General features: G+C 41.4%; 2 protein-coding genes across 2 annotated transcripts in view; one reads left to right on the top strand and one right to left on the bottom strand.

Annotated features, from left to right (window-relative positions):
* The window catches only part of LOC138978614 (crt homolog 3-like), an 8,552-nt gene extending 7,185 nt beyond the window's left edge, over positions 1 to 1,367 (top strand). Inside the window, exon 5 of the mRNA XM_070351376.1 lies at positions 1 to 1,367. This exon is cut by the window's left edge and continues 322 nt beyond it. Within this exon, the coding sequence (XP_070207477.1) occupies positions 1 to 83 (83 nt within the window). The 3' untranslated portion in view covers positions 84 to 1,367.
* A 1,350-nt stretch (positions 1,368 to 2,717) lies between these two features.
* LOC138978613 (glutathione S-transferase-like) overlaps positions 2,718 to 12,500 on the bottom strand; it is a 10,848-nt gene continuing 1,065 nt past the window's right edge. The window contains exons 2-5 of the mRNA XM_070351375.1: positions 11,793 to 11,885; positions 8,846 to 8,961; positions 4,773 to 4,877; positions 2,718 to 3,799 (exon numbers count right to left, since the gene is read on the bottom strand). Coding sequence (XP_070207476.1) covers positions 3,632 to 3,799; positions 4,773 to 4,877; positions 8,846 to 8,961; positions 11,793 to 11,885 — 482 coding nt within the window. The 3' untranslated portion in view covers positions 2,718 to 3,631. The remainder of the gene's footprint in view (positions 3,800 to 4,772; positions 4,878 to 8,845; positions 8,962 to 11,792; positions 11,886 to 12,500) is intronic.

Genomic DNA, 12,500 nt, shown 5'->3' with positions numbered 1-12,500 from the left:
CTGCTGTCATCCTGTACAACCTCTTCAGCAAGTGGGATGCTCAAGAGGCAAAGAAAACTGAAGAGAATAGTGAAAATGAATGATTAGATAAGATTAGATAAGATAAGATGTTCTGTCTGGTTAACCTCATGGAAATTCGGGTTGCTTTCTGACTGGGGAAAGCGAGCTGCCATACAGTGCGACACTACCCATTTGTTTAAAAACAATTACCTGCATGCGTGTATTCGTGTTTCCAAGCCCTGAGACTTTTGCTGCGGACTTGGGTTCTTTTTCGTGCACACGGGGGTGTTCGGACACCGAAGAGATTCTGCACAAAGTTGACCCTGGAAAATAAATCCTTCGCCGAATGTGAGGGTCGAACCCACGCCGATGGCTCACAACTGGTTTTGAAACCAGCGCCGCTACCGACTGTGCTATTTCCCTGCCCCGAAGGAAATGTAAAAACAGTAATTGTCGATCATGACGGAATGAATGGAGTTCATTGTTTATTTTTGTTGTATAGTCTTCAGAATACTCGTGCACACTTTGTTTAGATTTTACTTTTTTTTCTCACAAATTAAAAAAAAACCCGCTAATGAAAGTCGAAGACCATTGTCCGCGGGATATGGAGAAAGCACTAGCTTTATCCGTTGAGATCGAGGCATATGCGCATCGACATGAAATAAATCCGTCATTTTAAAAACCAGTCCGTATTTTCCACCATTACTGAAAAGGTAAGGCAATTGCCCCACATGACAAGGCACAACGTCGTTTCTCAGTGCGTTTTCCTGACTTCTTCTTCTTCTTCTTCTTCAGCGTTCCAGAATTGTCTGGTTATGTGTGAGCTCGTTTGCCCATTTGGGTTCCCCACACTATACTCTGAGAGCATAGTCAGCTTCACTCCGCTTTCGTTGAGTAGGCATGCTGGGTATTTTCGTGTTTCCATAACCCACCGAACTCCGACATGGATTACAGGATCTTTTCTGTGCGCACTTGGTCTTGTGCTTGCGTGTACACACGAAGGGGGTTAAGTCACTAGCAGGTCTGCACATAAGTTGACCTGGGAGATCGGAAAAATCTCCACTCTTAACCCACCAGGCGGCAGCGACCGGGATTCGAACTCACGACCTCCCGATTAGAAGGCCGACGTCTTACCACCACGCCACTGCGCCCGTTTCGTGACTAAAGGAGTATAGGCTATTGTTTGTTTGTTTGTTTGTTTGCTTAACGCCCAGCCGACCACGAAGGGCCATATCAGGGCGGTGCTGCTTTGACATATAACGTGCGCCACACACAAGACAGAAGTCGCAGCACAGGCTTCATGTCTCACCCAGTTACATTATTCTGACACCGGACCAACCAGTCCTAGCATTAACCCCATAATGCCAGACACCAGGCGGAGCAGCCACTAGATTGCCAATTTTTAAAGTCTTAGGTATGACCCGGCCGGGGTTCGAACCCACGACCTCCCGCTCACTGGGCGGACGCCTTACCACTAGGCCAACCGTGCCGGTATAGGCTATTGTTGTAGCTGCATATTTTCATACAGTTGTATTGTTGTATACGGTTATATTGTGATATTGTTAACATCCCCCCCCCCCTTGTAAAAATACTAAACAAAAAAAAAACCAATACCAGACACGGAAGTGAGATGTCAGCTGACTGAGATACCGGCGTAAAATCAATCGTTCGTTTTAAAAATCAATAGGCCTCTGTTCCGGACAGTGGTGGTAATTTAAAAGTCCAACGGGTGACTGACGTCTGATGCGTAAACGGAAAAAAAATCAAAAAATATATATATTTTTTAATAACCGTGTCCAGACCGATGATGTGGTTTTTTTTTTAAACTTCAGATTCAGACAGACAAGACAGATTGACAGACAGACTGACAGACAAACAAACACACACACACACACACACCTACACACACACACACACACACACACTCACACACACACGTGCCTAAATAGTTTTTAGAAAAAGATTTTTTGTTATCTTAGAAAAAAACATGATATGCTAAGCGACCAAAGGGAAGCTACCCTTCTCTGACATGGGTGTAGGTGTCAGGTAGGTGTGGGTTGTAGGTCTTAGTCTAGCAAATCATTTTGCATCGCACAAAGCAGTGAAGAATCTCTGCATTAAGTTCATAACCTTGATGTCAAAAGGCGACGATGATGATGATGATGATGATGATGATGATGATGATGATGAAGATAGTGATGTTCATTGCTTTGGTTTTTTTCGTGGTTTTATCGTATTGTTGTTGTTGTCAGCGGTGTTCTGATTGTTGATGATGTTGTTATTTTTCATTTGGACATTTGCACTTTTGTGAAAAAGGATTACCGGTGATATCGACATAACATAGAAATGAAACACCACAAACTGAGAAAAAAAATGTGCTTAATAATATTGTTGGTGTGTTTTGGGTCGGGTCTAGAAGGTGGCAAACGTGAGCAAATGCATTCAAAAAGTCTGTGTCTCTGTCTGTCTGTCTCTGTGTATGTGTGTGTGTGTTCGTGCGTCCGTATGTGTGTGTGTGTGTGTGTGTGTGTGTGTTTCTGTGTGTGTGTGTTTCTGTGTGTGTACGTGTGTGTGAGTGTGTGTGTGTGTACGTGTGTGTGAGTGTGTGTGTGTGTGTGTGTGTGTGTGTGTGTGTGTCTGTGTCTGTGTATGTGAGTGTGTGTGACAAAAAATGCATCGAGTCTTGCTTCAGACAAAAACACAAGACATAGCAAAAATGACACTAATACCTTTTTATTCAGTAGTTTTCAAATTCGCAAAAAACGGCAATGAGCTTAAGACACCCAAACAAGCAAGCAGAGAAATACTCAGCACCAAACATTGACGGGCTTTGCAAACATTCACACAAACCATCAAATAACAAGAAGGTGAACAAAACATTAACATTGCTGCCGGTTTACCCTGCTTTTTCAAACCAAAACAAAGCACACATTGCTGTAATGAACTTAAGACAACACAACATCTACAAGATATAAGAGGCACAAAAGTTAACATATCAATGCCCAGCTTAATTCAGACTTAAATTTGGTTCGAGAAAATACATCGAAACACCTTCCCGCAAGCAACTGAGACAGGTAAACAAAATGAAACACTTACTCAGTTCTTATCAAGACCAAATTGAGTTAAAGACACTAAAAACATCCACAAATGATTTAGGTAGAGAAAAAACCCACATGTAAATGCCCAGCTAAAGACTTAAATTTTTTTGGAGAAAATACATCGAAATAACTTATTGCAAGCAACTGAGACAGGTAAACAAAATGGAGAGAGAGAGAGAGAGAGAGAGAGAGAGAGAGAGAGAGAGAGAGAGAGAGAGAGAGAGAGAGAGAGAGAAAGAGAGAGAGAGTGTGTGTGTGTGTGTGTGTGTGTGTGTGTGTGTGTGTGTGTGTGTGTGTGTGTGTGTGTGTGTGTGTGTCGTGAGTGCCTGCTTATGAATTTCAGATCTTTTAGTGCAACTCTCAATTCTTAGTAAATGTGATATGTTTTTAGTGTTGTTGGTCTTTTAGTGCAATTCTTAAATCTAAGTAAATGTGAAGTATTTTATGTCTGTAACCGCCCGACACTGCGCGACAATTGTCCTTGTATTTATAAGGATCGACACATTTTGCGTCTTTAGTCTTGACTCTTCTTATTACATATCTGTCACGGGTCTCTTCGCCAAGTAGCTCTTGATGGAAGGTGTCGCCTCTACGCTACGCATGACCTTCTGCAGTTCCGGTAAGCCATTTAGAGATATCTCCGGTATGACTTTCTTGGCGGTGTCCAACGAGTCGAGGAGCAACAGGTCAGCAATGGATAGCTGCAAAACAATTATAAGAAATTAATTTCATTTAATTAAATAAGAAATTAATATCAATACATTCATGTCCGGATAGGAATCGTATTTGTCCGTGTGGTTCTTACCAGCTTCAAGGATGTCGTCAGAAAGTATATAAAATAGTGAATGAAAATCCGGAAAACTATTAACATTGTTGTTGTTGTTGTTTGTTGTTTGTTGTTCGTTGTCGTTGTTTGCTGTTGTTGTTGTTGTTGTTGTTTGTTGTTGTTGTTGTTGTTGTTTGTTGTTGTTGTTGTCGTGGTTGTTCGTCTTCTTCTTCTTCTTCTTGTTCTTCTTTTTCTTCTTCTTCTTCATCTATTTCTTCTATTTTGTGTATGCCTTTACTTACCATTACTATTGCCATACACATTATCATCACATCATCCAGTTGTATTTGGGTATTTATATTATCATGTTTTTGTGCTGCAACATTTGATCTTCAGCACACACAAAAATAAGGGGGAAAAACGGTTATGATTTTTATTTACTTTAGAAAACATCTACGTTTGTTCGTCGTTTTTCTGCTTTTACATTCATTCAATACGTGCTAAAATCTTTCGGATGAATCGTCAAAAATCAAAACAATTATGGTTGTGAATATTATGTACTAGATGAATACCCGCTTCGCCGGGTACCCGGCTTCGCCGGGAAGAAGTAGAGCCGAATACCCGGCTTCGCCGGGTACGAAGGAAGGGAGATAAACGCGCAAAACACTGGAGAAGATAAGGAAGAGTTACTGGGAATGGATGTACAGAAAAACGAAAATCGGTTCAGCGCTGCGCGCTGAGAGCACGTGTTGAAAATTTTCATCGACCAGATTGTGTTTTGGGTCTACCTGAATATGCCCACCAAATTTGAAGCAGATCCATCGAGAACTTTGGCCGTGCATCGCGAAGTGACCGACCGACAGACAGACAGACAGACACAGACAAGCCGTATATAGATATAGATCTACCTTTGAGCCAGCGATGAACCCTTTCTTCCCATTGGCTACTGCGAGCTCGTCCAAAAACTTCAGCGCTTTGGGAATGGATTCCTTGGCACCCGTTACTAATTCCTCCTGAAAATACAAGACATGACACATGTATTTGGCAGGAAACAAAAGTATATTTAAAAGAGAAAACTAGCTCTGGAAAAAGGTATTAAGAAACGTTTTATTTGTTTATTTGTTCGTCTGTTTCCCTGTTTCTTCCTGTCTTTTTGTTCTTCATTTGTCTTTCTTGTTCTTCTAATAAGTTTTGGTTTAACAGTTGTTGTTTATTCGTTTCTCCTGATTCTCAATCTCACTTTTTCTTCTCTCTCTCTCTCTTTCCTCACTCTCTCTCTCTCATTAACACACACACACACCACACACACACACACACACACACACACACACACACACACACACATACATACACACATAAATACACACACACACGCACACACTCACACACATACACACACACACACACACACACACACACACACACACACACACACACACACATACCGACAGACACGCTCTCTTTCTCCCCCTCCTCTCTCTCTCTCTCTCTCTCTCTCTCTCTCTCTCTCTCTCCATTTTGTTTGCTTGTCTGAGTTGTCTGCAATAACTTATTTCGATGTATTTTCTCCAACAAAATCTCTTTCTTTCTCTCTAGCTCTCTTGCAAGAATTGACAGCTTACCTTCTTGGCAGCATCTTTCTCTCTCTCTCTCTCTTTCAAGAATTGACAGCTTACCTTCTTGGCAGCATCTTTCTCTCTCTCTCTCTCTCTCTCTTGCAAGAATTGACAGCTTACCTTCTTGGCAGCATCTTACTCTCTCTCTCTTGCAAGAATTGACAGCTTACCTTCTTGGCAGCATCTTTCTCTCTCTCTCTCTTGCAAGAATTGACAGCTTACCTTCTTGGCAGCATCTTTCTCTCTCTCTCTCTTGCAAGAATTGACAGCTTACCTTCTTGGCAGCATCTCTCTCTCTCTCTCTCTCTCTCTCTCTCTCTCTCTCTCTCTCTCTCTCTCTCTCTCTCTCTCCATTTTGTTTGCTTGTCTGAGTTGTCTGCAATAACTTATTTCGATGTATTTTCTCCAACAAAATCTCTTTCTTTCTCTCTAGCTCTCTTGCAAGAATTGACAGCTTACCTTCTTGGCAGCATCTTTCTCTCTCTCTCTCTCTTTCAAGAATTGACAGCTTACCTTCTTGGCAGCATCTTTCTCTCTCTCTCTCGTGCAAGAATTGACAGCTTACCTTCTTGGCAGCATCTTACTCTCTCTCTCTTGCAAGAATTGACAGCTTACCTTCTTGGCAGCATCTTTCTCTCTCTCTCTCTTGCAAGAATTGACAGCTTACCTTCTTGGCAGCATCTCTCTCTCTCTCTCTCTCTCTCTCTCTCTCTCTCTCTCTCTCTCTCTCTCTCTCTCTCTCTCTCTCTCTTGCAAGAATTGACAGCTTACCTTCTTGGCAGCATCTCTCTCTCTCTCTCTTGCAAGAATTGACAGCTTACCTTCTTGGCAGCATCTTTCTCTCTCTCTCTTGCAAGAATTGACAGCTTTCCTTCTTGGCAGCATCTTTCTCTCTCTCTCTCTCTTGCAAGAATTGACAGCTTACCTTCTTGGCAGCATCTTTCTCTCTCTCTCTTGCAAGAATTGACAGCTTACCTTCTTGGCAGCGTCTTTCTTTGTCTCTCTCTCTCTCTCTCTCTCTCTCTCTCTCTCTCTCTCTCTCTCTCTCTCTCTCTCTCTCTCTCTCTCTCTCTCTCCCCCCAGGGGTCAGTTTTAGGGCCTATCTTGTTTTGTGTATTCATTAATGACCTCCCCCTTCATATATCTAATTCCAAAGTTAAAACGGAATTTTTTGCAGATGATTCGACGCTTCACACAAGCTGTAGGACTGTTCAAGAAATTGAAATTTCCTTACAGTCTAGTCTGAATGAAGTCAATAGTTGGTGTAACCAGAATTGTATGATAGTGCACCCAGGAAAGACAAAAAGCATGATTATTACAACAAGACAAAAACACCAGTCACGACCTCTTAAGTTAAATCTTTCTCTGGAATCACAACCTGTTCAGCAGGTAACGGAACATCGTGTTTTGGGTGTGATAGTCGATCAAGAATTAAAATGGCAATCTCATGTACATTATATTTGTCAAAAAGTATCCAAGAATTTGTTTCTGCTATCAAAGTTAAAGCAATATGTCGATATCGCAACACTAAAACTATTTTATCATGCCCACATCTTATCCCATATTAATTACGCATCAACTCTTTGGGATGGCGTCTCTGATATTCACATGAAAAAATTAAACTCTCTACATCGTCGGGCAGCTAAAATCATGGTAAATGGTCCACAATTATCAGCTGATTTGAAGTTAAAGAATCTAAACTACCTGCCGCTAGTTAAACAGTTACAGTTTAATAAGACTGTAATGATGTATAAAGTATATCATGGCGAAGTGCCCATCTATATTCAGGACCTATTTCACAGAGTCACCGAAAGGTACGGGTCTATCAATTTTCTACCACCAATACCCAGGATTGATTTGTTCAAAACTAGTCAAGCCTTCTCTGGCGCTATGGTGTGGAACTCCATTCCGTCTGTAATAAGATCATTAACCTCACTAAAGAGTTTTAAACAAGCTCTGCATAATCATTTTATGTCTACCTAGATGGCTATACTAGTCTTAACACGTGCAAGTAGCTGTCAACAATTGGCAAAGCTTTATGAATTACACAAATAAATTGTGTTCTTTATTATATGTATTATGTGGAATTTATGTTGCGATTTTCCATCATCACTTCATCATCATCATCATCATCATCATCATCATCATCATCATCATCATCATCATCATCATCATCATCATCATCATCATTATCATTTACACCATATAATCATTATTAGCATTAGTGTAAACGTTGGTATCGTGTGAATTTTACCGTCGATCACTTTCCATGTGTTAACATGTTGCATGTTTCGCTTTCGATTTGTATGTTGCTTACTTTGCCATTTTATTGTTTATGTTTATTTGCTTGTTTGCTTACTTGTCGATTGTTTGCTGGTTCGTTCGTTTACTTTGTTTATTTGTCATGTTGCTTTACTTGTTTATCATTTATTAGATATTTGTATTAGAAGTAAGGACCGGTTGTAAGAAAAGGCGTCGCCTTAAACCTCTATCCTTGAAAAATAAAGTTCCATCATCATCTCTCTCTCTCTCTCTCTCTCTCTCTCTCTCTCTCTCTCTCTCTCTCTCTCTCGCTCTCTCTCTCTCTCTCTCTCTCTCTCTCTATTGCAAGAATTGACAGCTTACCTTCTTGGCAGCATCTTTCTCTCTCTCTCTCTTGCAAGAATTGACAGCTTACCTTCTTGGCAGCATCTCTCTCTCTCTCTCTCTCTCTCTCTCTCTCTCTCTCTCTCTCTCTCTTGCAAGAATTGACAGCTTACCTTCTTGGCAGCATCTCTCTCTCTTGCAAGAATTGACAGCTTACCTTCTTGGCAGCATCTTTCTCTCTCTCTCTTGCAAGAATTGACAGCTTACCTTCTTGGCAGCATCTTTCTCTCTCTCTCTTGCAAGAATTGACAGCTTACCTTCTTGGCAGCGTCTTTCTTTCTCTCTCTTGCAAGAATTGACAGCTTACCTTCTTGGCAGCATCTTTCTCTCTCTCTCTCTCTCTTGCAAGAATTGACAGCTTACCTTCTTGGCAGCATCTTTCTCTCTCACTCTTGCAAGAATTGACAGCTTACCTTCTTGGCAGCATCTTTCTCTCTCTCTCTTGCAAGAATTGACAGCTTACCTTCTTGGCAGTATCTTTCTCTCTCTCTCTTGCAAGAATTGACAGCTTACCTTCTTGGCAGCGTCTTTCTCTCTCTCTCTCTTGCAAGAATTGACAGCTTACCTTCTTGGCAGCATCTTTCTCTCTCTCTCTCTTGCAAGAATTGACAACTTACCTTCTTGGCAGCATCTTTCTCTCTCTCTCTCTTGCAAGAATTGACAGCTTACCTTCTTGGCAGCATCTTTCTCTCTCTCTATTGCAAGAATTGACAGCTTACCTTCTTGGCAGCATCTTTCTCGAACATAATTTTCATCATGGTTGTCCTGACGTCGGTGAGAATGTGAACAGCTTCGTCCACCCTCAGAGCTTCCTCGTTGTCCTTGCCGTACATGCCTGCACATCACACCATTCAAGTGGGTCAGTAAGTGGGTGGTGGATTTGTTTGGTGGGTGGGTGGAGGGTTTATTCGTTGGTTGGTGACGTCAGCTTCATGGCTTCCGCAATGTGAGTGCAGGGAGGGGGGTGGGGGGAGGGGGGGAGTAGGGAAAACAAGCATTGACCTTAACGGGCAACAAGCCGCCCGTGGTGACACGGGGGTAGGATATGAATACCGTCTCTGCACAAACAGTTGACCTGTGACCTTATCCGCGACCTTAAGTCACGCTTAACAGTTTCAAACCACATACTGAGAGAGAGCGAGAGAAAGAGAGAGGGAGTACTGAGGGAGAGAGAGAGAGAGAGAGAGAGAGAGAGAGAGAGAGAGGGTGGAGAGAGAGAGAGAGAGAGAGAGAGAGAGAGAGAGAGAGAGAGAGAGAGAGAGAGAGAGAGAGAGAGAGAGAGAGAGAGCTGTCGGCGAGACCTTATTTTAGATAGTCTCGACTAACCACTGAGACGCCTGTACACAACACCGCTTTCCTTACCCGAAGCCGTGACAACTGAACTTTGGAAGAGTACACCTCTTCATTACCCCCCCCCCCCCCCCCACCCCCTGTCTCCCCCCCCCTCCCCAGCCCCTCTGTGGGCAGAGTGGTGTCACCGTCAGCTAATCGAGGTCACCTGCACTCACTCAGAGCAAAACCAGTTGACCGTGTCTAACTTTTGACACTGATAAAAAAAAAAAAAATAAAAAAAAGAAAAAAATTATAATTTTTAAACATTTAAAATTACAAAAAATTAAAATAAAACAAAAGAGAGAGCGAGAAAGGAGTGCAGAATTTTTTTTTTATATAAAAAATGTAAATTAAAAAAATATTAAAATAAATGAAAGAGAGATAACTCAAATCAAAGTTATTTTCAGCAAACTGAGTATGTTGATGGTAATACTTTTACACTGTCTGATTCTTATAGAATATATAGAGTCGAAGTGAGAAACAAAGTCCTAGTAATAACACGAGTCCGTACCACGGAACCACACACACACCAATAAAAAAAAAACGCCAAAGACTCGAAGGGAAGTAACTGGGTGCGGGAATACATAGGAATATGTCAGTTGTGCGGGAATTCCCAGCGGGTTTCGTCCCTTGGTTCGGTTTGTAAAAGCGTTTTAGCCAATATATTCCGTTTGACTTTCGTTAGGAATGTAATTGTTTGCATACACCCGTGTAACCCTATTCCTTGCAATTTCACAAAATTTGAGCTTAATTGACCCAGAGATACAAGTCTTACCCGACTTTTTTGTAAGACATCGTCCACCCGCCCGCCCTACTCAAACAAACAAACAAAGAAACAGACAGACCAAATCCAATGGGCCCCACATGATATAATGGCGGCTTAAAAAGAGATAGAGACAGACAGGCAGACACAGACAGAAAGAGTCAGAGAAAGAAAGGGAGGGAGAGAGAGAGGGGTATAACGAGAAAGAGAGGCGATTGAGGGGGGGGGGGGGGGGGGGGTGAGGAATTATGCGTTTGTGTCTGCGTCCGTCTGCTAAACTACGTGTGTGTGTATGTGTGTGTGTGTGTGTGTGTGTGTGTGTGTGTGTGTGTGTGTGTGTGTGTTCGTGTTTGCGTGCGTGCTTGTGCGCGTGTGTGTGTGTGTGTACGGGTGTCTGTCTCTCGGTCAGTCTGTCTGTCTTTGTCCAAGCCTTTGTGTACGACTACATTTGCAGAGGTTCGAGTGTGTGAAATGTTGTTCCTTATTTACTTCAGTTTTTTTTAAATGAGTTTATTCATTAAATTGGTCTTTGCTAGTTTGTTTGTGTGTTTATGTATTTGTTTTTGTTCTTTCTTTTTATATTTAGTCAAGTTTTGACTAAATATTTTAACATCGAGGGGGAATCGAAACGAGGGTCGTGGTGTATGTGCGTGTGTCTGTGTGTGTGTGTGTGTGTGTGTGTGTAGAGCGATTCAGACTAAACTACTGGACCGATCTTTATGAAATTTGACATGAGAGTTCCTGGGTATGAAATCCCCGAACGTTTTTTTCATTTTTTTGATAAATGTCTTTGATGACGTCATATCCGGCTTTTCGTGAAAGTTGAGGCGGCACTGTCACGCCCTCATTTTTCAACCAAATTGGTTGAAATTTTGGTCAAGTAATCTTCGACGAAGCCCGGACTTCGGTATTGCATTTCAGCTTGGTGGCTTAAAAATTAATTAATGACTTTGGTCATTAAAAATCTGAAAATTGTAAAAAAAAATAAAAATTTATAAAACGATCCAAATTTACGTTTATCTTATTCTCCATCATTTGCTGATTCCAAAAACATATAAATATGTTATATTCGGATTAAAAACAAGCTCTGAAAATTAAATATATAAAAATTATTATCAAATTTTTTTTTTTCGAAATCAATTTAAAAACACTTTCATCTTATTCCTTGTCGGTTCCTGATTCCAAAAATATATAGATATGATATGTTTGGATTAAAAACACGCTCAGAAAGTTAAAACGAAGAGAGGTACAGAAAAGCGTGCTATGCAGCATAGCGTAACCACTACCCCGCTCTTCTTGTCAATTTCACTGCCTATGCCGTGAGCGGTGGACCACGAGTATACGGTCTTGCTGCGTTGCATTGCGTTCAGTTTCATTCTGTGAGTTCGACAGCTACTTGACTAAATATTGTATTTTCGCCTTACGCGACTTGTTTTCTTTCTTTCTTCGTGTCTTGTTTTCTTCGTTTTTCTCTTTTTATGTACAAAACTAGCAGTGATTAGCTCTTTTCATTTACATCAACAGTAGAAGCTATTTTCCACGAAGACCGGTATTGAAAAAAGTGGACTTACCGAACTCTCTGGCCAAGAACTGGGCGATGGCCATACTCTGACCATAGGTCTTGCCATTGTACTGTAGGTTCGGGAGCACGTTGAACTTGGATTCTGAAATGAAATACAGCGTTCAAGAATATGTAATCGTCATTGTTGTCGTCATCTCATCATCATCATCATTTTCATCATCATCATCACCATCGTCATCTCATCATCATCATCATTTTCATCATCATCATCACCATCGTCGTCGTCGTCGTTGTCATCACCATCGTCGTCGTCATGATCCTGATCCTGATCATGATCATCATCATCATCATCATCATCATCATCACCAAAGCGTAGTCTCGTGAAACGATGCTTACTGCGCCCTGGGTAAGTAATTGCTGGCAGATATAATAAGATTAATGGATGCATGCTTGGACGGATGGATGGATGAATAGATAACTAGATACGTACATGAAAGAGAGAGAGAGAGAGAGAGAGAATTTGAATTGAATTGAACTTTATTTTTCGAGGGTAACAGAATAAGCAATGTAAACATGAGAGAGAGAGAGAGAGAGAGAGAGAGAGAGAGAGAGAGAGAGAGAGAGAGAGAGAGAGAGAGCTAGAGAGAGAGAGAGAGAGAGAGAGAGAGAGAGAGAGAGAGAGAGAGAGAGAGAGAGAGAGAGAGAGAGAGAGAGAGAGAGAGAGAAATATTGAAATAGATAAAGAAAGACAAAACGA

This window comes from Littorina saxatilis, linkage group LG10 (genome assembly GCF_037325665.1).
Source record: "Littorina saxatilis isolate snail1 linkage group LG10, US_GU_Lsax_2.0, whole genome shotgun sequence".
In the NCBI taxonomy this organism is placed as follows: Eukaryota; Metazoa; Mollusca; class Gastropoda; order Littorinimorpha; family Littorinidae; genus Littorina; species Littorina saxatilis.
This window is presented reverse-complemented; position numbering and strand designations above follow the sequence as displayed.